Genomic DNA, 23,299 nt, shown 5'->3' on the forward strand with positions numbered 1-23,299 from the left:
AGTTTAAAATGGAAGTGGAGATTCTAAGGGCTGTCCTCTAAGGAACTAGACAGGTCTTTACAGAATGCAGAGGATGGTGGTTCCAGACGGTGGGACTGTCTCCACTCAAGCAAAGACAAAACGGAAAGCCTCCGTAGATGAGCTATTTGGCTCTGTAAACTTATAATACTTACTAAATTGGAAACTGATGCGGCTGACTCCCAATCATCTCTGCAGCTTTTACATGCATGCCTCTCTTGGGCAGCAACCACCTGCCATCCACCAGCTGTTAGCACCATATCCCTCCCCCCACCTCCATCCTTTGAATTCCACAAGGAGAAGCCATCACTCAGGCACCCCAGATCCCCGAGCATCCCCTGAGGTCCCTAGGGAAAAGCCAGTGAGGCTCTGGCATTTCCAGCATGGGTGAAGCTTCATGGTATTTACCGCACGGTTCAGTTTTTCTCATGGAGTCTCTCCGAGGGAGCCAGTTCCATTAAACTCTCATTTGTAAAGCATCAATCACTGTGCTGTCAGTTCCTTTTCTCTTCAGCTGAAGGGAAGCAGCATATACGACAAATAGCTTGGGCCAAAAAGACTGGAGCATGAACCCAGTTCTGCTACTTGACAGCTCGGTGGCCTTGGGCAAGATATGACCCTGTCTGGTAATCCTCGGTTAGCTCTGCTGAAAAATGGGGATGACAGTAGTCCCTCAAAGGGGTGCCTAGAAGATTAAGGGAGAAAACTCACTTATTATGCTATTCCTGACAATATGAGCTTTATTGATGTTAGCGATGTTAGCTATTGTTGTTAGTGATGATGAAGTCTTTGTAAAAACACAACAAAAATCTCATCCTCCTGCCCTTAAGAGTTGATGTTGGGACTAAAAATAATGCATATGGATGTGCCCAGCATGTATGTGTTTCACAAAGGCTAATTCCCATTTCTTTCTGACAGCCCCAAGCTTCGTTTATTTCCCTGCATAGACTCTCCCTAATATACAGTACAAAACTACTGAAGAAATAGCAAAGTAGATACATGTTTTTACCTCATATCCTGACTACAGTGAAATAAACATCTGTGTGTGGGTGTAACAGTGATGAGCTGGTTAGAACGAAAATGGGCAATACACGGGGAATCGTGGAATGTGTTCATTGGAGGGGAACTCAGAACTCAGGGGGAGTGCTGGCTAGGAGATGAGTCGCAAACAAATGGCCATGGTCTCAAGACGTGATGGACCCCAAGAGCTCGTTGGCAGCCAACTGGACTTTGTTCTAGAGATGATTTTATTAGCCTAGTAGTCTCCCTGGTTGGGAATGGCATTCAAGGAAAAGGCTGGGTTAAGAAAGCATCTTGTAAAAATACAAACTGAAAACTGGAAGCTGAATCACGTGGGTATTTGGCCATGTTTATTGCTTGTGCAGTGTTGACACGTAGAAATCATTTCTTCCCTTCCATGCCTAATTAAGGGCACTTTGGGACCAAAGAAAAAGACCAAATAACCCATGCTTGTCCTTATAGCTTCCCTTGTTTTTCTCCTGTTAAGCTAAGAGATACACAGTGTGGAGCTGAGACCCCAGCTCCGCTGTGACTTTGCCCATGATAAATCGTCATGGTTCCTCACGTTCCCTCTTTGATTCATGCAGTCAACAGATATTTAATAGGCATTTACTCTGTGTCATGGATAGTGAGTAAAAAGATCCCCCATCACAGGCTGCTTACAGACTAGTGAGAGGAGACAGGAGCTGAACAAGTAATGAAAAATAGTCTGTGTATGCGCTTGGGATAGAGCTAGAGAGAACAAGAAAGCAGGGAGAGGGGGGTGGTTTCTCTTTTATGGAGGTTGGTATGAGGACACACCGATGAGGACACATTTGAGCAGAGAACTTCGGGAACTGAGAGGGGGATTCCTGGGGATATCTGTGGGAAAATATTTGGGCAGAAAAGTATAAGCAGATAGACTGAGGCACAGGCTTGCTCGGTGGGCTCCGGGAATAGCAAGGGGGCGAGCGTGACCCCAGCAGAGTGAGTTAGGGGGTAGCTGGGGTCTAGACCTCGTAGTCTCTGTGACAGCTTTGTCTTTATAGGAGCAAGATGGGAAGGCACTGGAGTGTTCTGAGCAGAGGAGTGAGATAATCTGGCTTTGTTTGGCACTCACATGATGTACGCTATCGAGCAGAGCCTGCTGGCTGGGGCAGGGGTCCAGCAGACAGACCCTGGGCCAGTTTCCCACCCATGGCACTTTCTCACTTAACGTCACAATAACTCTATACTGTGTTCTCTTCAGCAAGAACTGGGGCTCCGAGGGCAAAGCAACTAAGCAAAGGCAGGGTTGAGGTCCAGACCTGTGATGACCCCAAATCAGAGTTCTTTCCTCCCACCCTGTGTACAAGTAAAAACGTACATCACCATCACTGCAAAGAATAATGGACAAGTTTTCCATCAGGTGTGTAAGCCTCCCAAGAGACTGAGGTCCTTACACTAAGGCTCCGAAGAGAACATGAGTTTATTTCTTCTCTGGTGTTTAGCACTCTGACACGGCTTATTTTTCATGCTGTCTGTCCAGATTTCTAGAAGTGTGTGTTCACATTTTGTATTTTATTATGAGCTACAACTGGATTCATTTGAATCACACTCATCTGTCATCTGAAAGAGTTTCAAAGACCCATAGAGGGGCCCTTGGCCGCTTAAGGCAAATTCGAATTTCCATTTTTCTCTCTGACCTGTCATAGACATTCACAGATGCTGGCCACAGCCTGAGGCTCGTTGATGTGAAGTGTCCTTGTGTTGTCGTCCAAGGCCCCTGCCCTGTGAATGTCCTCTTGGACTGTGTTCAGTCTGTACATGTGTGCATGAACAACACCGTGAAGAATCGCACTGCTGGGCAGATGACGCAGTAAACAATTCACAACTCCAGGGGGAAGTGATCCTTCAGCTGAAAAGCAGAAACAGCTTGCCATGTCATTTACCCAAGGCTTTCATGACTTCCAAATAATGCAGGCTTGAAGATTCTGTTTGTGGCTCCACAGCACGAAAAAACTCTTTGCTGTTGCTATGAAGCAATTAGCTCCATCACCCAGATCTCTTCCTTTCCTTACAAGTCACCTTGTTGAGGAGCACCTGGTGGGGGCGCAGTCCGTGAAGCCTCCCCCTCTGGGTCTCGGTTCAGGTCATGATCTCAGGACCATGGGATCGAGCCCCGTGTCGGGCTCTGTGCTCAGCAGGGAGGCTGCTAGAGATTCTCTCCCTCTCCCCCCATCTCTAATAAGAATAAATAAAAATCTTAAAAAAAAAAAGTCATCTTGTTAACATTTTTTGTAAAACAGTGACCCACAGACCCACGGCTTGCCTGAGGACTGGTATGCGGAGAACACAAGCCCCCGGGAGCCATGTGGGACTGCGCCAATGGTGTGGAGGCCGTGGAGATGTCCCAGCCCAGCTTAGGCTTTCCCAGTTAGTACGACAAAGCGGTCAGCTTTGAGGGCAGACAGGATCAAAGCCATCATGCATACTGGAGAAGAAGAAGAAGAGTTTTCAGAATCTCTTGAAAATTTTGTTTTAATTGGGAGGAAAGGCCAGACTGGACAGTAGGAAGGGAAGAAGGGACAGTACGTGCTTCTGCAGTCTCAGCAGAGAGAGGGGTCTCTTATGGAAATGTCCACCGGTCAGGACCGAGGAGGAAGAGTTGTAAAGACCCATACGGTCCTACATCTACCACACCTACTGGAAGAGAAATTGGAGAATTTCGTTTTTATGCTCTTTTGATTGCAGGAGAGAAACTATAAAGTATGCTCCAGCGCATCGTGTGATATGAAATAACACAGTGAGAATCCAATTCGCTTTCCCTCTTCCAATCCCAGTAGACACAGCACTAAGTGAGCATCTAGGTACCCTCTATCTGGTCCAGTGGAAGGACCATGGACAAGGGCCGTGGACCTGGATTTCTGCCCAGCTCCAGCAAGCACGTAGTGTGTGACTCAGGCGGCACCCGGGGAGTCCCTGCTGTGCTCAGCACACTGGGTAATTTGCGGATGAGAAGGCACTCTGTTATATTAATGCTGTGGACTTTTTCTCACTTATTTTCTGTGCTTTTCTTTAAGGTCCAGTTGAAAAGTGAAGAATCCAAAACCTTTGCCATGAAGATTCTCAAGAAACGCCACATTGTGGATACAAGACAGCAGGAGCATATCCGCTCGGAGAAGCAGATCATGCAGGGGGCGCATTCTGACTTCATAGTGAGGTAAAGACCCCACACCCCCCGGGCTGATGTGCCCACTCTCCGTGGAAAGTCAAGCCACCAAACCCGTCGCCACCCCTGCTCACCATCACACATTTCATTCACCCAGGAAACATTTTTAAATCTGATTTTAAGAAAGTTTTGTTAGGCTTTAAAAAAAAAAAAACAACTGAAGTTTGATTCTATCCTTTTTTTTTTTTTTTAAAAGAATCAGATTCTGTGAAGAAAACGTTTTTCCCAAAGGAGATCTCTCCATTTCTGACATTCCATTTTATGCTCTCTGTGACTGAAAAACCCTACATAGACTTTTGGAGCTTGAAAGACAAAAATAATCAAATTATCCTCCCTTTGAATACTAATATGTAAATTTAATTTTTTGAAGATTAAAAAAATGAAATGACTGTTCCATCTCCATATTTTCAGAGCATTAGAGGATAACGGGGAGTTCTTATATACCAAAAAATAAAACCTGTTCTAGTTAATTTGTCAGGGGCACATAAAAACAGGGCATAAGGTGAACTTAAGGAACAGCAAGGGAATTTCATACATGTCTATGTTTGTAAAGTATATCTATTTTATATGCATGTAGGTTGCATGTTTATCACCACTCAATGTGGCTCAAGTGTCCATGCTTAAAACGTCAGCCAAACGGGGACCCCAAGAAGCCACCTTGGTCCATAATCCTTTGGATTCCTCCATTCATTGCCCAGGAAAGACTAGCCCCTACACCATACATACCTTAGTCAGGAGCCTGTTGCCTCTTTTTCCCTATTTGCAAACAGATTTCCTTTAATCTTTCCTAATCCTTTCTTTCCTTTAATGACATTTCAAGCTTGGTAAATCAAGTATAAGACTGTAATCTGAGCACTTAAAGCATTTACATTCTTTTCAAAGACAACAATGTTTATAACCCTTGTTTTCTTGTTTGCAATTCACAGATTGTACAGAACGTTTAAGGACAGCAAATATTTGTACATGTTGATGGAAGTGTGCCTGGGTGGAGAGCTCTGGACCATTCTCAGGGATAGGTAGGAGTTTTAAGAAATGTCTATCATTTCTCTAAAAATGTAGTTGACTATGATGGTCCTAAGAAGAGTCCATTATAAAGTATAAAAATCATATTTACATGTTACATATGCTTATATTTCAGAAAATAAGTAAATATGGGCCACAACCCACCGTACATACATGCTTTAGTCAATGTGACGTTCACTCTGATTTGTAACTAATGATAAAGGCTTAGTCCAGCGTGGAAATGGTAACCTAGCAAGGTATCTGCACAGGTCTTTTTTTACCTTGAATATCAGAATCAGCTGACTGTATGCCTAGAATTCAGTTTGTTGCTGTGACTGAAGGGAACAGAGGTAGGTTATAGTTGCTATCTGGATTGTCAGCTTAATTGCTTTACTCATTGGCCAGATGGGCAGTCTGCCTTTCCTGACATTGAGAATGTTTTTTTCCCCGAGTTACTTTTTCTTCTGGCTTTACATTGCTCTTTGGTTTCAAAATTAACAAGTTCTAGCCATCTTCTTTAGGCTTCAGCTGATCTTAGGAAAAAATGAATCCACTTATAAGCAGTATTTCATGTAAACAATCTAATTCAGATTGACTTATGTTTGCCCTTTGAGGGCAAGTAAATTCGGTCTACTTAGTGCTTGTTTCTATCTCTTATTTATAGAACTAGCAAACTAAAAATCTATAAAATGTCCCAGGAGATCATTACCAATCCTAAATTTTTACTTAAAAGACAATTTTCTTTTCCTGTGAATGATCTTTTGCTCGTTTCCTATGACTGAGCAAACATTTAGAAGTCATCCTTGTTCCTTTGAAGGTTCACCTTTTGACATCTTTTCTTTTTTCATATTTGTTACAGTCTTACCCACATCCTCCTTCATTGGGTAACATCTTACTGAAACTCTGTTGTAGACTGCCCTGTTATTGCCAGAAAGCCCTGCTATTGTTACTCTGTAGATATCCCAGAACAGTAATTAATAGAACCCAGAGTAGCTTATGAAGTCTCATTCCTAATAGCATTCTTATGGTAATTAACTTACTTCATGTCTTTGGAAGCATTGACCTTTCAGGTCTTATCCCCTTTGGCTTCCTTGTATATATCAATTGGATTTCTTTTTACCTTATCTTGTGCTAATTACATTGATGTTGTGTTTCACTTCTTTAAGGGAAATAAGTATATAGGGCAATGCATCATGTTGGCAGTAGGGGCCAGGGTAAACATCTGTACTAAGATGTTTATAGTGCATTATTACATTATTTCTAATAATACTTGAGCACAGATCATATGCCAGGCATTGTGCTAGAAGCTGAGGATACAATGATTGATAAAAAAAGATGTGATCCCCTTCTCCTAATTTACGGACTGCTGCATAAAGTTACGATTCTGATTTGTTAGTTAATGTCTGCTTCATCCTAATGTGGTTCTATTTTTGACCTGACCTTTCAATCCCCTAATTTATTTGAAATTGAAATATCTTCCCTGATTTGTTCTAATTAGAATAGAAGATTTACAGGTGGAAGTAAACATGAAAGCAATAATAAGCCACAGAGGGAGAGGAAATATTTTAAGCTTTTATTAACTAACTTCTTTAAGCAGGCAACAACAACACAAATCAATCTCAGGTCCACTTACGGGGCATCAAACATGCATAGGAATCCAATTTCAATCTAGTTTTTGAAAGAAAATATTATTTCCTATTTCTCCCTATTTAACTCGATTTGCATTTTGTTGGCTCATCAATGCCAGCCAAGGCTTCTGAGGGAGACGTATTTTGATCGGCTAGGGCACCTAAGGTTGCTATTTAAAAGTGGTTTACCTTTGGAGGAGTGGATGGAGGCAAAATATCGGTGGATGGTCCTTTCTCTACCTCCACCCGGGATGCTTTTTGGTCAGGTCCATTTCCTTCCCTTTTATCATCCCCTTTTGTCATCCCTGGGTTTGGGATACACGGTTGGGGAGTCCCCACCATGCTCTTACTACTATGTGAAGAGGCATGATCTGGAGCTAGAAAGGCTGCCTGTTCCTTCCTAAAGATTCAGGAGGGCTGAAGCCTTGGTGTTAAAAGCAATAGAACTATTATATATGCATGTAGCACCTTACTGCTTTTATTCTTTTTTTTTTTTTCCCCACTACTCAAAAAATTGGTTCTGGGGTTGGGGGGGCGGTGCATAGTTGTGGGGCTCCAGTTAATATTGCCACTGACTAGCTTTCTCACTATTTGAGACTGGAAGTCCTAAAGGTTAATTGTTAGGAAGAAACAACAACAAAAAATGCCAAGAGAAAAAGAAAAATAATTATGCTCTTCGTCACAGTGTATATGAAAATATCCGGGGTCAAAACAAATCCCATTCAATTCATTCAGTTTTCTTTTTGCATCCGAGGAAAGCAGCCATAGGGAGAAGCGTATTTGGGTTGATTTTAAGAAAGGCTTGTGTGACCATTCTTGACCGACATGGTAATGCCTCAGGGATTTAGCAAAGGAAGTCTGGATAGCAACAGACCACCTCCTGCCCCTCTTTTTTTCTCATCCACATAGTTTTGTTGTCAAAAACTAAGAATTAAAATACTATAAAAAATAAAGTAGAATGATACCATATATACAAACAGGACTGGAGGATTTTATCTTTGAGATATAAGTAACACACCTGAAATGTTAATTGTTGCAGTTATTTCTTTGGTCTATTCTTTAGTAGCTATCATAGTTTGTCTTCTCACTTGTGACTGTGTTTTCCACACATTCTGTACCATTATTTGGAATAGGTGGGTATGCGTTATATTTTATTCACCTTTCCTCCATAACTTCCTTAAAAATGTTAAGTGGTTAATATAAGCACATATTAAAATTGGCATTTATAGTAATCTAAAACTCAACATTTCAACTGTTTAATATATATTAATATTTCCTAAATAATTATTTCAGAAATCATAATTTTCAAATCACGCACATCTCACTTCTAGTCATGTGTCCTCCTGGATGTGTTTTATAAGCGGGCCAGTAACTTAAATCTCTATTCTCTTTGATTCTAACTATACTGTGGAGGGTAATTATTTAAATTCCATCTAGGATGACAAAATGGATAGTGCAGATCAAAAGTATTTCAAGGGGTCAGGAGGGTACCAGAATCAGAGGATCCTGGACACACCAAGATGACAGCTACATTTATACAAAGAACTCTGAAAACAACCTGAAGACTGTCAGAGCAAGCCTTCCACAGTTCGTCGTAGAGAAGAGCCCACATTGGAAAGGGTAAGAGGCACGGACACACGGTTGGGAACCAGATCTCCCATGAGATTAATCACAGCTGGGAGGGGCACCACCAGCATGGAGAAGCAGGAGGACCAGGCACCCCCAGCACGACGGGGATAACGGGGACCCATACCATTTGGGTTGGAAAACCAATAACGCTTAACTCAGCAAGGGCTTAAAATCAGCTGGGCTTGGGTCCAGGTACTTGAGACATCAGTGGCCTTAACTCCAGAAGAGCCTGAGGGCAACAGAAAACGGAGTTCCCACCCTTAAAGAACCAGCATTATAAATAAGCTGCCAGCAGGGCACAGAAAGGGCAATTTGAAAAGTGCCTGGAGTCACGTGAAGGACATTTATTTCCAGAGCATGCACTGGAGCGGCAGGAATCTTCAGGAGCCTTCTCCAGGAAAAAAGGAAAAAAAGGGCCGGCAGGCATTTCTCTTCCCTTTTCCAGACTCGATGGGCAGACACTTGGGGAAGCCAGGGCTCTAGCACTGCGTGCCCCACTCCCACGTTCCCTGTGGACCCGTCTCCTTCAACCTGCTTCCCTCAGCAGCCATCCCTCCAACGGGACTCCTGCTCACGGCAGGGAGGAGGGCAAGATTACCATGCCTTTCAGTTACCAGCACGGGGGGAAAAAAAAAAAAACCTGCCTTTTGGTGCACCCACAGCTGTGGCAGAAAGACCAGTGTGGACAGCTCACCTAGTGACCTTGCCACTTCTTTTTCCCTGCCCACCTGCAAGAAATTAAGACAACAATCCCATTTATAATTGCACCAAGAATAAAATACCTAGGAATAAACTTAACCAAGGAGGTAAAAGACCTGTACTCTGAAAACTATAAAACATTGATGAAAGAAATTGATGATGATGCAAACAAATGGAAGAATATTAAGATGTCCATACTACCAAAGGACTCTACAGATTCATTGCAATGTCCATCAGAATACCAATTGCATTTTTCTCAGAACCGGTGTAATCCCAAAAAAGAAGAACCAAGCTGGAGGTCTCATAATCCTGGATCTCCAGCTATACTACAAAGCTTTAGTAATCAATATGGCACTGGCACAAAAATAGACACACAGATCAATAGAACAGAATAGGGGGCCCAGAAATAAACTGACGCTATTATATGGTTAATCTACAACAAAGGCAAGAATATACAATGGGGAAAAGGCAATCTCTTCAAAGAGTGCTGGGAGAACTGGACAGCTACATGCAAAAGAATGAAACTGGACCATTCTCTTACACTGTACCCAAAAATAAACAAAATGGATTGAAGACCTAAATGTGAGACCTGACACCATAAAACTTCTAAAACAAAACATAGGTAGTAATCTCTTTGATATCACCCTTAGCAACGTTCTTCTAGACCCATCTCCTCAGACAAGGGAAGCAAAAGCAAAAATAAACTATTGGGACTACACTCAAATAAAAAGCTTCTGCACAGCAAAGATAACCATCAGCAAATGAAAGAGAAGATATTTGCAAATGCTATATTCAAAAAAAAATCCAAATAAAAAATGAGCAGAGGACCTAAATATTCATTTTTCCAAAGAAGACATACAGTAGCTTCCAAAGGAGACATACAGTAGCCAACAGCCCCATGAAAAGCCACTCAACATCACTCATCATCAGGGAAATGCACATCAAAACCACAATGAGATACCACCTCCCCCCTGTCAGAATGGCTGGAATCAAAAAGACAGAAACCCTCATGCACTGTTGGTGGGAATGCAAGCTGGTGCAGCCACTCTGGAAGGAGTATGGGAGTTTCTCAAAAAATTAGAAACAGAACTACCCTATGATCCAGTAATTCTATACTGGGGTATTTACCCAAAGAAAACAAAAACACTAATGTGAAAGGATCATGCATCCCTGTGTTTACTGCAGCATTATTTGCAGTAGCCAAATACAGAAGCGGCCCAAGTGTCCAACAACAAATGAACGGATAAGGAAGATGGGGTGTGTACATACAATGGAACATACTCAGCCATAAAAAAGAATGAGAGCTTGCTATTTGAGAGCATTATACTAAGTGAAATAAGTCAGAGAAAGACAAATACCATATGATTTCACTCATCTGTGGAATCTTGAAAACAAAACAGACTCTTAAAGACAAAGAACAGACTAGTTTGTCTCCTCCAGAGGAGAGGTTGGTGGGGCGGGGGGGGGGGGGGGGGGGAGGGGGGATGGGCGAAATAGATAAAGGGGATGAAGAAGTACAAACTTCCAGTTATAAGATAAATCAGAGAGGAAAAGTACAGCCAGTAATACCGTAATAACAGTTGGTGACAGACGGGGACTCCACTTACCGTGGTGAGCACTGAGTGATGTACAGTCCGCTGAATCGTTATGTTGTACATCTGAAACCAACACTGTATTTTAATTACACTTTGACAACAACAAAAAGCAAAGTATTTCAAGGAAATGAGTCTACTTTCACACTAATTTAGCCTCCCTAGCTTTACAGTTGGCAGAGAACGTTCACGGGCTGCAACACCCTTCAGGTGTGCACCCACTGATGACTGGGGTTAGTAGACAAAAGAGGGAACATGCTTTGTCTTTGTTGCTTTCCGTCATTCCAGGACTCCGTTTATGACAAGTTGATTAAACACTGTGATGAAATCGAATGCTGGGTCTACCCATAAGTATACATACTTCTCTCATTCTCTCAAAATGTTACCTACTGCCCTCTAACAGGAAACTACCAGCCCCTTCTCGAAGAAGGTGTGAGGCCCCATTCCGTACTTGTTTTAATTGAAATGACACAACTGTCAGGGCATAATTGATTATTTTCAAGAGCTATTTAGGGGAGTGATTTATTTCTTTAAGCAACTTTCTGTTGATAAAACAAGCTTTCATTTTTGTTTTAGATCACATATATGTTGTCATTTTCAATTCTAATAGTAATTTTTCATTTCGAGTCCCCCTGATGCCATGCTTTCTCACTGCTTTCCAGAAGTGTATTTTACAACCCACAAATTACCCACATCAAAGGTTCAGGGATGAAGCTGTGAAGCTGATAAATATTTTGTATGCATATATTATGTCGATTTGTCACAGAACAAGATTTGAGATAGCTTTTTCATTTAATTTTAAAAATCATTACAAATATGCTTCTATAGGGAAGAAACTCAAAATATTTTTAAAGGAATGGAAACCAGCTTTCTAGAACTTTCCAAATTCCAAAATGGCTCAGAATCAGAGAAACCTTGAAGACCCAAAGGTGAATGTTGGTGGTCAGTTCACTTGATGATGAAAGTTGGCAGGCAATCTATGCATTTGAGAAGTGTAGAGAAAATGAAAAGAACAGAGATTAGCAGAAGACCCTTCAGAGCTTACCCACGGCAGCAAATACCCCAAAGACAGTGTTAATTAGGTATTGCAGACCCCTCATTCCCATCCCCAGAAGGCTGCAGACCTGTCCATGTCATTCAGTTTTTCTAGATTAAGACACAGCAGCTAAAGAAGACTATTTTGGTGCTCAAGTAGATTGGCTCATGTTTATCAGGTACCCAGGTGTGTGCCAGGCACTAATTCTAAATATACGTATCAATTATTTGTATCCTTAAGACAATCCAATGTGATAGTTTCTATTACTAGCCCCATTTTGCACAAGAGAATCATAGAGTCTGAGGGAGGTACGGGGAGTTGCTCAACATTAAACAAGCGAAACCCAAATGTGAGCCCAGGATTCTTGCTTCAGTGTCCATATTCCTAACTTAGAGCCTCCTCTAATGAATCTGAGTTTGTATTAGGATTTTTTTTCATCTTCCTGCTAATGACCAACTTAGAATATAAATGAGATTTATCTTCAGCAGAGATTCCATGAGAAGTTGATCTCTCCTAAGTGTTCACTTTCCTGACAATATTCACAATGTATTTGTCCATTTGGTTCCATTACCAAATGAATATTAAGGAAAACAGAGATGTTGCCCAAAGTCACAACTGCAGAAATAATCTCCAAGAGTAATCAAGAATTTGTAGGCTTTCAAAAAGGCCCACCTAAATCACAGCTAGACAGGACTGATACAAGGAAGTCACAATGTCTCTCATTAAAACATGTAATGTGAAATAAGACAGAGATATATTCCACGTACTGTCTGGTTTTGTTTTGGTTCTGCCGTGACTTTGCAAAGCTTTCCAGTGACAAAGGACTGGAGTCGCATAGGGCACTCGGTACAGTTCAAGTTGTGCTCATTATCTGCATGGGGATACTTACTATTCACTACCGGTGATCTCCAATTCAAAGACATCTGCTGCTCTTCATGGGCAAGCATACTTGTTTCAGAGCAAAGAAGAAAGGACCTTCAAGGCACTACTCCAACCGCCTTCTCAATACACAGAATTGCACAGTGTTCCCTCTGCAAAGAGAGTTCCAAGTCAGCAGACAATTGCAGCATACAATGTATCATTCCTGCTCTAAGAAACTTTTATCTTGTCCTTATAAATTCACAATTATTTCATGCAGACATTGTTGAAGAGAAACTAGAATCTTCATAATTTTAGTGATGATTCTAGTATCTGTAAGCGTAGATATCCTCATGCCTTGAATTGTATTTCAAAAGGAGGATGTTTGGGAAGAGCTAATTATTTCAGTGACAACTCAGGGGACATTAGTAGTTGAGGAACTTTCTAGAAGAAACTAGGTCTTTGTAAAAATGACCTGAAAGGTGTTGCTTTCGCCTTGGATTCACTGCTTCATTTTGTAAAAAAAATGCCAGTCATGTACGACTTCCCGGTGTGTTAACGTCTACTCCTCAATACTGAAAAAAGAAGCAAAAGTCACCAAAATGCTAACTGGCATCAGGGACTGTAGTGAAAGCGAGTTTGGGGCCACACTCCCTTTAACAGCCAGTGTGCTCGTCTCACCTCACAGCCTCCTTTGGAACAGCTGTTCACAGGAATGTTCCAGAAACATCAGGAAATCATTACATTACATTTACTACTTGGGAAGAGGGAAATACAGCTTGTTTGTTTTTTTTCCATGAAATTCTTTAAAAAGATAAACAGGAACTAAGGAGCTAACCTTAGATGCTGGTGTTTTTGTTTTTGGGTTTTTTTCCCCCTTTTTTGTTATTTCATTAGATAAATAAAGACAGGGAGAGACAGAGACTTTGTGCTTTCTTGCTAAACCTCAGAATCAAGTTTCCTAATCTATATTCCCTTCCAAGTACCTTTTTCCTTCGACTTATCTCTTTACCCCATCTTTTCTTAATAAGATAATAGGGTGAGACGTAGGTATTATGTCTCTTGCTGGCAAAAGTTTCAAAAACAGAGTATTTAGCTTGTGAGATATGATTACATCATAGCATCACACCTCATTTCCTAAGTGGTTCTTTAAAAACATTACCTTTTTTATTCATCCTCTCATGAACTGTATCTGAATTATTTAGGGAGATTCAGAAACAAGCTCTCTAAAAATAAATATGACCGAATCTATAAACTTCTCCTTAACGAAACAAACCCGTGAAATAGGACTCGTCTCCTCCTGGCCAGAAGCTGTGCCTTGGTAGAGGGCAGGGGGCTGCTGCGAGGAAGCCACCAAGTTTGCAGAAGAACTGTGTGGTTGAACTCTTTGGCAGGCTTGCAGGTTACATTTAACTATCCCTTCCTAAGGGCAAAGAATTCCTTGACTTGATCCTCATGTGCCCTTGAAAACCCAAGGCCGTGGCAATCCTGTGACATTTGCCCGGAGGACATGGGTCTCTGGGGTGAAACTCTGGCAAAGGAACATCAGGAAATGAGAAAACATAACTAAAATCATATCTGAGAAACTAATGTCTTATGTGCTTTCGTTTTCCGGATCTCAGAGGTTCATTTGAAGATTCTACGACCAGATTTTACACAGCATGCGTGGTGGAAGCATTCGCCTATCTGCATTCCAAAGGAATCATTTATAGGGACCTCAAGCCAGAAAATCTCATCCTGGATCACAGAGGCTACACCAAGCTGGTCAGTGCACTCTACGCAGGGTGTCCACCCTGCGGTTTTAAAATACTCACTTGGCAAGCTGTGTTCATTAACATCTCCGTTTCCCCGTGTAAATGCTGTTAACTTTTCTTAAAAGCAGATTTTAGAGTTACTATTTTCAGCCAACCATTCTTTTCAAATGATGCAGAAGTTTTATAAGAAATTAAACTGGCTAAATCTAAATTAATACTCCCTTGGCAGACTGTGTTTAAATGGCTATGTTCTAGACCTAGAAGACCTTTGTAGACCTTTTCTGAATCTGCTTTCTGCCATTCACAGGGAAGGGATATTTACATTGTAGAAAACCATGAATCGTTTTAATATTTTAGATTCAGGTATAATCTTTAAGATTTTACTTATTTGAGAGAGAAAGCAAGAGAGAGAACATGAGTTGGGGAGAGAGGCAGAGGGAGAAGCAGACTCCCCACTGAGCAAGGAGCTAGCAGCGGGACTCAATCCCAGGCCCCTGGGATCATGACCTGAGCCTAACACAGCCTCTTAACTGACTGAGCTATCCAGGAACCCTGTTTTATGTATAATCTTAAGGGGCGGAGGGGGGTGGAGGGGGGAATGGGCTTGGTAGGTGATATTATCCAGGTCATTTTAATTATAATAGTAGTGATCATAATAATAATAAAATGAGTCAAGCACTCTAAAGACTTAACTGTAGGAGGGAAGTTCTCTTATTATAAAATGTACAATTTTTATGGCCTTTGCATGTGCCAGTGCCTATTTTTTTTTAAACTTTTGGATTTCTATTCAGCATACGGTGTTCAAAGAAATCAAATCAAGGCAGTTAATGATTTAGATTCTCAACCAAATTGTTTTAGAAAAAATACATTTTCAGCATTTGATGTTCCTCCATCAAAAGGTTTCTAGAAAAACAAAGAACACATTTGCATTTTATCCCTGTTTGTGTTTACCAAGGGCGGGGATGAACTTTGTGACTGAGCTCCTTCAGCAGCGAAGTGGCTTCTCAATACTAAATGGATTGTCAACCTCCTCAAGCCAGCAGAAATCATGCATATTCTGGAAAATCTGTCAAGGAGGTCCAACTGGTCTTGTAAACATTTTCAGTAAAGGAGTTCTGGCCTAACCTCCCTTGGTATGAAAGGAAGAAAAGATGGAAAATATTTCTGGAAAGAAAGATTTGCCTTTATTTGTAATGATGTCAGTTTCCTCCTGTACTCAGGTTTCAACTTTCCCTATTGAACCTGAGTTTGATCAGGGAGGCTGGTATGGTTTGAAGTAGAGAAACTCCTTCTAGACCATAGGACTACAGTAATGGGCATCTGTTTTTATTGTGTTATAAGTGCACCACAGCTCAGTAACTTAACTGCTTTTAAGCCTAATGTAAGGGTCATTGAAATAACTTGTTTTTGTCTTTGTAAGGTCGATTTTGGCTTTGCAAAGAAAATAGGATTTGGAAAGAAAACATGGACTTTTTGTGGGACTCCAGAGTACGTAGCTCCAGAGATCATCCTGAACAAAGGCCATGACATTTCCGCCGACTACTGGTCACTAGGAATCCTCATGTATGAACTTCTGACTGGCAGGTATGGACATTGACATAGAACCACTGATAAAAATAGACCAGCAGACAACTGCAGACTCGTGCCTTTACCCCTTTACTCAGGCCGTCTTAAAGCACATCTCACCATGTCTTGTTCCAACACTGCCGTTAGTTATGCTAGCCACCAGGAGTTCATAAATCAAACTCGAAAACGGGTCCAATGAGGGCAAAAGAAACTCAACATCCACTTTGGGCCTCATCATTGCTAAATCTTTATACATATATGAGAATGTGGAATAATCCTGTGTCTTTCTGTGAGGTCTTCGAGCCTCGTCACTTAGCCAGCAATGAAGCAGGGAGAGAATAGTGTTATAAAAATACCTGGGGTCAACTATTTATGGAAATAAGAGGACATATTAACAACTGTTATATCTAAATGAAATGTGAATGCTTTGCAGGGCTTCTGTGTAATAATATTATAGTCATCTACAACTAAATACTTCCAGGTCTAAGATAGACTGTAAGCTCCTCAAGGAAAAGAAAAACAAATACACCATCCTGCCATGCCTGAGTGACAAGGAGTAGCAGGATCATTATAAACCACAGAGTTCCGAAGAGGGCTCAGTTTGTCTGGGGAGGCTTTTGAATAAGGCAAGACTGTAGCCGGGCCCTAAAGGAAGAAGGGGTATTAGACGTACAGAGCAAGGACAGAACATTCCAGGCAGAGATGTGGCTTCACGAGAAGGGCAGTAGCTTCATGTAAAAAAAAAAAAAAAAAAAAAAACATTAGTAATAATGGGAATCTGAGGGCTGACTGAAGGGCTTCTGCACAGCAAAAGATAGAAAGGGACCCCATACAGAAAGTCAGGGGAGATGGAGGTGAGAGGGTTGGGGACACAGGGGAGCCCCACCCCCAATGCATGAACTGCAGTGGGGAGGCATAGTACAGGGGGACTGTGAACAGATGCATCTGCCCTGGGCACAGGAAAAAAAAACTGTGGCTTAAAAGGGCAACTTCAAATAAAGGAACCAGCCCTAGAACCCTGCCAAATGGCGGGAGAGCTGCTGGAACTCTCTATAGGTCTGAGGGGCTGGTGAGCACCCCTACTTATGTTTCCCCCCCACTCTGATAGTGCAGAGGAGAGCAGAGCCCGGGCACCCTAGCTGGCTTGCCACCTCAGTGAGCCCAGGCCCCAGCATGGCACACACCAGGGTATGATGGCTCCAGCCATCTCACCAAAGTAAAACAGGTGCAGAGCACCCCAGAGTACTCCAGGCATGCTCTACTTTGGTTCTAGATGACTTGCCAGAATAACCCCTGTCCCCTACCCACCTTGGCTCTAGGTGTCCTGCCAAGATGCCCCCTTCTTGGGGAGCCCCAGGACCACCCCAACTCATGCCCACTTCAGCTGTCCTGCCAGGTATCTTCTCTGTGGAGATCCCTGGGACTGCCCCCACCCATGCCCACTTTGCTCTGGCCGTCCTACCAGGATGGCTCCATGCCCCCAAGCCCAGGGTAGCTACAGCTCTGTACAGCCAGCCACAGTCACCAGGCCACATAGTCTACACAGGGCTGACCATACACAAGATCATTCCTTCAAGTGGAGGAGAAGTAGCTGTTCTGCTTATAGAAACAAAGCAAGTCAAACAAAATGAGGAGAGAGAGGAATACGCTCCAAATGAAAGAACAACACAAAACTTAAAAAAAAAAAAAAAAATGAGTCAGAGTAGAAGAATGGATCAGAGATCTAGAAGAGAGAGTAATGGAAAGTACCCCAAGTGAACAGGGAAAAAAAAAAAAAAACTCTTGGAAAATATCAAACAATCTTCCCATTATCTAGGTCCCAGAAGTAGAAGAGAGAGGGAAAAAAGGCAGACAACATATTTGCAGAAATAATAACTCAAAACTTCCCTAACCCAGAGAAGGAAGTAGACATCCAGATTTAGGAAACCCAAAAAGTTCCAAACAAGATAAACCCATGACTCATAATATTTAAAATGTCAAAGATTAAAGAGAAAGAGAAAATTTCAAAAGCCAGAGAAAAGCTCCTAGTTATGTACGAGGGAAACCCCATAAGGCTATATAAGCTGATTTTTAAGCAGAAACTTTGCAATCACAAAGGAGTAGCATGATACGTTCAAAGTGCCAAAAGGAAAAAACCTACAACCAAGAATACACTACCCATCTCAGATTTGCGAGAGAGAGAGTTTCCCAGACCATCAAAATAATGGAGTTCATCACTATTAAACTGGCCTTACTAGAAAAAGAAAAAAAAAAAAATGTTAAAGGGAATTCTTTAAGTTGAAAAGACCATAATTAGAAGAAAATTATGAAAGGAAAAAAAATCATTAGTAAAAGCAAACATACAGTAAAGGTAATAGAGCAGTGACTTATAAGGCTAGTATGAAGATTGAGAGACAAAAGTAGTAAAATCAACTATATCGAAATAATGTAAAATATGACAACATATACACAAAGGGGCAGGAAGGGGGTAAAAATCAAGTTCTTTTAGAATGTGTTTGAACTTAAGTCACCATCAACTTAATATAGCCTATAAGTAGTAATATTATATATGAACCTCATGGTAACCACAAACCTAAAAACTATAAAAGATACACAAAAAAATAAAGACAAAAAGGCCAAACATAACACTACAGAAACAACCAGAAAACAATTAACAAAATGGTAATAAGTACACACCTATCAATAGTAACTTTAACTGTAAATGGTCTAAATGCTCCAAAGACACAGAATGGAGTGGATAAAAAAGAAAAAAGACCTATCTGCATGCTGCTTACAAGAGGCAAACTTCAGACTGAAAGTGAAAAAATGGAAAAAGACATTCCATGCAAAAGGAAGTGCAAAGCAAATAAATAAATGAATGCTGCAGTAAGAATACTTATATCAGATAAAATAGACTTAAAAAGCCTGTAATGAAGACAAACAAGCATTGCATAATGATAAAGGGATCAATTCAATAAGAGGATCTAACAGTTGTAAATACTGATCCACCCAACATGAGAGCATCTAAATATATCAAGCAAGTATGAACAGACATAAAGGGAGAAATGGACAGTCATACAATAATAGTAGAGGACATTAACACTCCACTTACATCAATGGACAGATCATCCAGGCAGAAAAATCAATATGAAACCGTGTCTTTGAAAGACACGTTAGATTAGATGGATATACAGACCATTCCATCCCAAAGCAGCAGAATACATTCTTTTCCCATGCACATGAAATATTCCCCAGGATAGAGCACAACTTAGGCCACAAAACAAGGCTCAATACATTTAAGATTGAAATCCTATCAAGCATGTTTTTCAACCACAATGGTATGAAACTACAAATCAATTACAAGAATAAAACTAGAAAAAAAAAATCATGGAGACAAAAGAAAATGCAACAATCCAAAATCTTTGGGAAGCAGCAAAATCAGTTCTAAGAAGGAAATTTTTAGTGGCACAGGCCTACTTCAAGAAACAAGAAAAATCTCAATCTAACCTTACACCCAACAAAACTAGAATAAGAACAACAAAGCCCAAAGTTAGAAGGAAGGAAAGAATAAAAATCAGAGAGGAAATAAATGAGAGACCAAAAAAATAATAATACAAAAGATCAATGAAAGTAAGAATTGTTTTTTTGAAAAAATAAACCTCTAGCAAGACTCATGAAGAAAAAAAGAGGATCCAATATCCAAATAATTAAAATCAGAAATGAAAGGGAAGTAACAACTAACACCAACAAAATACAAAGTTTGTAGATTGTCCACTTTGTTGGCATATAAAGAAATGGATACATTTTTAGAAATATGCCATCAGGAAGAAATAGAAATAGACAAACAAAATCAGGAAGAAATAGAAAATCTGAACTTAAAACGAGTAACAACATTAAAGCAGTAATCCAAAAACCCCAACAAACAAAAAGGTAGGACCAGAAGACTTCACAGGTGAATCCTACCCAACATTTAAAGAAGAGTTAAGGGATGCCTGGGTGGCTCAGTTGTTAAGCATCTGCCTTCGGCTCAGGTCATGATCCCAGGGTCCTGAGATCAAGTCCCACGTCAGGCTCCTTGCTCAGCAGGAAGCCTGCTTCTCCCTCTCCCACTCCCCCTGCTTGTGTTCCCTCTCTTGCTGTCTCTCTCTCTGTCAAATAAATAAATAAAATCTTTAAAAAAATAAAATAAATAAATAAGGAAGAGTTAAGAGCTAGTCTCCCCAAACTATTACAAAAGAATAGAAGAAGGAAAGCTTCCAAGTGCATTCTATGAGACCAGCACTGCATGGATACCAAAACCAAAGATACTACAAAAAAAAGAGAGAACTACAGGCCAATATCCCTGAAGAACATGGATGCAAAAATTCTCAACAAAATATTAGCAAACCACATTCAACAATCCATTAAAAGGATCATTCACTACAATTAGGTGGGATTTATTCCAAGGTTGTAAGAGTGGTTCAGTATTTTCAATCAATCAACATTATAAATCACATGAACAAGAGAAAGGGCAAAACCCATATGATCATCTCAATAGATGCATAAAAAGCTTTTGACAGAATTCAATATCTGTTTACAATAATACTGTCAGCAAAGTGGGTTTAGATAGGACATGCTTTAACCTAATAAAGGCCCTATAGGAAAACCCAAAATCAAGATTTTCCTCTAAGATCCAGAAACAATACAAGGATGTCCACTATGACCACTCTTATTCAACATAGTAATGGAAGTCAGAGCTGAAGCAATCAGACAAGGAAAAGAAATAAAAGGTATCCAAACTGGTAAGGAAGAAGTTAAACTGTCACTACTTGCAGATGACCTAATACTATACATAGAAAACCATAAAGACTCGATCAAAAAACTGTTAGAATAAATGAATTCAGTAAAGTTGCAGGATACAAAATTAATATACAGAAATCTCTTGTATTTCTATACACTAACAACAAAGTAGCAGAAAGAGAAATTAAGAAAGCCAATTCTATTTACAGTTGCACCAAAAAGATAAAATGTAACCAAGGAGGTGAAAGACCTGTTCTCTAAAAACTATAAAATATTGATGAAAGAAATTGGAATAAATGGAAAGATATTCTATGTTCATGGATTGTAAGAATTAATATTGTTAAAATGTCCATGCTACCCAAAGCACTCTATGGATTCAGTGCAATTCCTCTCAAAATGCCAATAGCATTTTTCACAGAACTAGAACAAATAATACTAAACTCTGTATGGAACCACAAAAGACCTTGAATACCCAGAGCAATCTTAAGGAAGAAGAAAAGAGCTGGAGGCATCACAATCCCGGATTTCAAGATATACTACAAAACTACAGTAATCAAAACAGTATGCTACAGGCACAAAAATAGATACCGAGATCTTTGGAACAGAATAGAGAGACCAGAAATAATCATTTTCTTATGTGGTTAATTTATCTCCAACCAAGGAGGCAAGAATATACAATAGGGAAAAAACAGTCTCTTCAGCCAGTAGTTGGGAAAACTGGACAGCTGTGTAGAAAAGAATGAAACTAGACCACTTCCTTACACCATACACAAAAATAATCCCAAGATGGATAAAAGACCTAAATGCGAGACCTGAAACCATAAAACTCCTAGAAGAAAAAACACAGGCAATAATCTTTTTTTTAAAGATTTATTTGGGAGAGAGAGAATGAGTAGGGGCAGAGAGAGAAGGAGAAACGGGCTCCCTGCTAAGCAGGGAGCTCGATTTAGGGCTCCATCCCACGACCCCCCAGTCATGACCTGAGCCAAAGGCAGATGCTCAACCGAGCCTCCCAGGCACCCCAATAATCTTTTTCACATCGATGTTAGCAACATTTTTCTAGATATGTCTTTTAATGTAAGGGAAGCAAAGCCAAAAAATAAACTATATCAAAATTAAAAGGGTTTGTACAGCAAAGGAAACAACAAAATACCAAGGCAACCTAGTGAATGGGAGAAGATTTTTGCAAATCATATATCCAATAAGGGGTTAATATTCCAAAATATACAAAGAACTCATACAACTCAACACTACAGAAACAATTCAATTTAAAAAAGAGCAGAGGACCTAAATAGTAACTTTTCCAAAAAAAGACATCCAGGTGGCCAACAGACACATGGAAAAGATGCTCAATATCACTCATCATTAGGGAAATGCAAACCAAAACCACAATGAGATATCACCTCATACTTGTTAGAATGGTAAATAGCAAATGATGGTGAGGGTGGAGGGAAAAAGGAACCCTTGCACCCTGTTGGTGGGAATGCAGCCACTGTGGGAAACAGTATGGAGGGTCCTCAAAAAATTAGAGTTACCAAGCAATTCAGTTCCATACTGGGTATTTCCCAAAGAAAAGGAAAACACTAATTCAAAAAAATATAGGCACCCCTATGTTTAGTGCAGCATTATTTACATTAGCCAAGGAAGGAAGGTAACCTAAGTGTCCGTCAATAGATAAATGGATAAAGAAGATGAGATAGATATACATACAGAGGACTACTGCTCAGCCATAAAAAAAGAATGAGATCTTGCCATTTGCAACAATATGGCTGGACCTAGTGGGTATCATACTTATGTGAAATAGGGCAGACGGAGAAAGACAAATACCATATGATTTCACTTATATGTGGAATCTAAAAAAGAAAGAAACTAAAAGAGCAGAAACAGACCCATAAATACAGAGAACAAACTGATGGTTGCCGGGGGGTATGGGGGTGGGGGAATGGGCAAAAGGGGTCAAGGGGAGTGGGAAGTACAGGCTTCCAGCTATGGAATGAGGAAGTCACGGGGGATAAAAGGCACAGCACAGGGAATGGTGCTGTGTGGGGACAAACGGTAGCAACTCTTTCGGCGAGCATAGCAGAACATACAGACTGGCAGAATCACTATATCGTATGCCTGAAACTAATTAACATCGTGTGTCAGCTATACTTCATTAGATAATTAATAATAATGGGAGATCAATAAGAGTCATCTCCTGAGGATCATGACTGCTACACTTGAATGTTTGCACTCCACCCAGAGGCGGTCATTAAGTATTTTCTGAAAAGGGGTAACCTATGTGGTAGTATTTAGGAATAACAAGCCAGGAGTAATGTGTAAGGCAAACCAGAAGAGGGACAGGCTAGTTGGTTGGAAGATCATTCCAGTAAATCACATCTAGGAAGCTGAGAACTTAGAACAGGTAAGATGCTGTGGAAAGGATTGCTTCAGAGAAAGCAGTAGCTCCCCTGAAAATGACAGGAAGACCTAGGACTTTTAGCCTTGGGTCCTTTGTGAGGCTTCAGTGAACATACAAAGCCCTGAGAAGAATGGGTGGAGCAGAGAGG

The 23,299-nt window shown here is 40.7% G+C and overlaps 1 protein-coding gene across 2 annotated transcripts in view; it reads left to right on the plus strand.

Annotated features, from left to right (window-relative positions):
- The window catches only part of LOC145715790 (cGMP-dependent protein kinase 1-like), a 37,593-nt gene extending 15,401 nt beyond the window's left edge, over positions 1 to 22,192 (plus strand). For both annotated transcript variants that reach the window (XM_081824404.1, XM_081824405.1), the window contains 4 exons: positions 4,080 to 4,219; positions 5,155 to 5,244; positions 14,295 to 14,436; positions 15,847 to 22,192. In XM_081824404.1, the coding sequence (XP_081680530.1) occupies positions 4,080 to 4,219; positions 5,155 to 5,244; positions 14,295 to 14,436; positions 15,847 to 16,023 (549 nt within the window). In that variant the 3' untranslated portion in view covers positions 16,024 to 22,192. The remainder of the gene's footprint in view (positions 1 to 4,079; positions 4,220 to 5,154; positions 5,245 to 14,294; positions 14,437 to 15,846) is intronic.
- The last annotated feature ends 1,107 nt before the right edge of the window (positions 22,193 to 23,299 follow it).

Source organism: Leptonychotes weddellii, chromosome 6 (genome assembly GCF_054177405.1).
Source record: "Leptonychotes weddellii isolate Sample4059 chromosome 6, ASM5417740v2, whole genome shotgun sequence".
Taxonomy (NCBI): Eukaryota; Metazoa; Chordata; class Mammalia; order Carnivora; family Phocidae; genus Leptonychotes; species Leptonychotes weddellii.